Source organism: Emiliania huxleyi (assembly GCF_000372725.1).
Source record: "Emiliania huxleyi CCMP1516 unplaced genomic scaffold EMIHUscaffold_254, whole genome shotgun sequence".
Lineage (NCBI taxonomy): Eukaryota > Haptophyta > Isochrysidales > Noelaerhabdaceae > Emiliania > Emiliania huxleyi.
Window position 1 is genome coordinate 168043 of NW_005200138.1, and position 3184 is coordinate 171226.

General features: G+C 61.6%; 1 protein-coding gene across 1 annotated transcript; it reads right to left on the reverse strand.

The window, feature by feature from the left end:
- Positions 1-168: 168 nt before the first annotated feature.
- Positions 169-1104, reverse strand: EMIHUDRAFT_237718 (hypothetical protein; the record flags this gene model as incomplete). The annotated part of the gene is made up of 1 exon (XM_005777857.1): positions 169-1104. The coding sequence occupies one exon, from the start codon at positions 1102-1104 to the stop codon at positions 169-171; it is 936 nt and encodes a 311-aa protein (XP_005777914.1).
- Between the last annotated feature and the right edge of the window lie 2080 nt (positions 1105-3184).

Consider the following 3184-nt stretch of genomic DNA (forward strand, 5'->3'; position numbering starts at 1 on the left):
AGTAGATAACACACCTAATTCACGTGTGTTATCCAGTCCCATGACAACCCCCGAGGGAGTGCGATAATTTCACACAAGCTTCTGGTGACCATCAGCATCACGTCTAGACACCTCGCGTGTTGACTGCCGGCACCAACTTGATTCCCGGATCGGCGTCTCCCCCTCCCCCTATGTGCCGCCACCCCCCTCCAATCCGTAATGTTCGTCATAGAACGAGTCGGCATCGCGGTACGCCTGTATCAACTTGAGCTCGCCCTCTTTGCCTCCCTGCGAGAGGCCGTGCTCCATTCCGACGATGCCTTTCCAGCCCCTCTGGTGGATATGTCTGAACACGTTCTTGTAGTTGATCTCACCAGTGTTAGGCTCCTTGCGGCCGGGGTTGTCCCCGCACTGGAAGTAGCCGATCTCGGGCCAAGACGCGTCGATGTTTGAGATCAGGTTGCCCTCGGTGATCTGCTGGTGATACAGGTCGTCGAGGATCTTGCAATGGGGGCTGCCAACGGCGCGGCAGATCGCGAAGCCCTGCGCCATCTTGGTCAGGTACAGATCAGGGTGGTCACGGAAGTTGAGCGGCTCCAGGACCATGACCAGCTCACTCCTGTTCCGCTCGATCTTCTCACAGCATCGCTTGAGCAGCTCGACGCAATTGCTGAACTGGTAGCCGGCGTCTTTGCGTGGGTCGACGAGGCCAGGCACCACCGTGCACCACTTCGCGTTCACGCGCCCTGCGATCGTGCAAGCTCTGTCAATGTCGGCCAGCACGAGGTCCTGATGGTCCTTGCGGCCTGATGCAAACGTCGGCTTCGAGAAGTCGCAGTGGGCGACGAACACACCCATCTGCATGCCAAGCTTCTCCATCTTGGCGGCGAGGCGGCGTTGAGTCGCCTCGTCACGGCTGCCCATGTCATTGTCCTCCCATGCGCGGAAGCCATGCTCTGCAGCGAATTGCAGCTGGTCCTCCAGCGACTCGGCATGGTGTCGGAACATGCCGAAGTGCGGCGCGTAGAGCAGCCGGAACGGTTCGTTGCGCGGTGTCAGCTGCGCAGTTTGCGCGTTGGTGGCCGCCGCGAAGCCCGCGGCGCTCGCGCCAGAGAGGACGAGCATAAGTTTTCGAGCGAGCCGACACAGCCAAACCCAAATAAGGTGCAGAATATCCGTAAAATCGCGCGAAAAGCGCCCTAATCGAGCTGGAGAGCGGCCCCCAGCCGCATGGGAGCGTGCCCCAGCTAGCAGGAGGCGTTAGACGTACTTTTCGGAAGGACTTTCGGCGACGTTCGTTCCCTTAGACACGTCGACAAATGGCACCGACGCAGCTCAGCATTGTGCTGGAGCGCCTGCTCAACGAACTCGGAATAGCCAACCTCAGTATGTTCGAGGCTGTGCTCATGCACGATACAGGCGCGGTGCTCGACGCGATCCGAAGCACCGCTGCAGCCGCAGAGGCTGGTGCGGCGGTTTATGCCAGCTCGGCCACGAGCAATGTTGTTGTGTGCCGAAGCAGCACTGCTACCGCTGGCGCAATCTCTGTTCAGCACGAGGGCAGCATCTCCCGCACTCTCGTCAGCACAGACGCGCAAACCACGCTAAGAGGGCTCGGACATCCATGCAGCCGCGAGTAGTGCGACTGCTGAGATGCTGCTCCGGCAGGAGTTGGAAGAGAAGTTGCGGTCACAGACCAAGGAGCTCGCTTCTGAGCAGCGCTCTGCGAACGCTATGAAGAAGGCGCTCGCATCGGCGCGGGATGAGCTTGCTGCGGCACAAGAGCTGAGGCGCTCCGACTGCGACAACCTGAGGACAGCGCAGCAGTAAGGGCGTAGACAGGGATGCCTGGCACTAATCAAAAAATGGTGGCCTGTCGAAAGCGCCCTATGGTGCCCGGCGCCGGCTGTGCGCGGATGTGCACGCGTCGCCGAAGACTGTGCTCCGCGGGGAGCACACGCGGCGAGAGCAAGCCGGAGAGGAGAGGATCGGTCCGCTGCGGGCCAGACCGTGTCCTCCTCCTCCGGCGCGATCAGCTCTTGGAGCTCCTCGTCGGCGAGCTCCTGGACCGCAGTGCCAACGAACTCGTCGAAGTCGGCGAGGTTGGCGATGGCCGCGCGCGCACCCAGAAGCATGCACTTCTTGGTGGGGCCGTCGAGCTTGGCGTTGGCCTCTGAGACGACAATGCGGACTACCTTCTTGACCCACGCGCTCACGCGCTCGGGCACGGCCTCGCGCGCCTCGCTCTCCCACTCGTTGCGCTCGTCGCAGTCCTCGAGGCAGCGCTCGCGCATCTCGGCGAGGGTCTCGCGGCCGCCGCCGTCTTGCAGGAAGTCGCACTCGCCGCAGCAGTCCCAATCACCACACCCCGGGCACTCGCCGCGGGCGTACTCCTTCTCCTCGCGCTCGCAGCTGCAGTCCTTGCCCGGGCGCCAGCCGGCGAGACGCTTGTCAATGGCACCCTCGATCGACTTCTTCACCGACTCGGCTTTGTCGGAGAGCAGCCAGCGAACCTTGGTCTCTGTCGCGCTGGCGGCCGAGGACGCAGTCAGTGGCGCCGCCCACCGCTTCAGCGATTCCTCCCACGAGGTTGTGGTCGGCTTCTTGGCCGGCGCCGCCAGCGCGGCAGCCGACGACGCGACAGCGCGCTTCTTCCTGGGCGGATCGAGGTGGACTGTCAACATGGTGAGCCGTCGTTCACAGCCTTTTGTTATGGTTTAGGAGAAAATACTTAGTATGGCGCTGTGCGCTGGTCTGTGAGAGGTTGAGGTGCGAGCACGGAGGGGATGGGGGGAGACTACCCGCGGGCCTAGAAGGCCCGCGCGCAGGGGGGTGGGGCATTGAGACCGGTCATGAATGAGTGCGCGACACGCATGTGTTGCGAGCAGAGAGTTTGTTTTTGTTTTGCGAGCAGCGTGTTGTTGATGTTCACAGACCTGATTGAGAGAAAAATACCGCAGCGCGCTGCGCGCTGGTCTATGAGAAGTTGACTTAAAATCCCTGTGTGGTGGCGGCGTGCCGTCCTCCCACCCCTCCCTTTTGGGTGTTTTCTTTCTTTTCTATGAGGTTGAGGATCCTGTACCGTGTTTTCATGACCCCCCTCCCAATGAACACACCAGTGAGGGAGGGCGAGACGATCGAGGGGTCCCGTACCATGCGGAATCGACCCTATCAAGTGCTCAAGTGCTCAAGGTTGAGGTGCGAG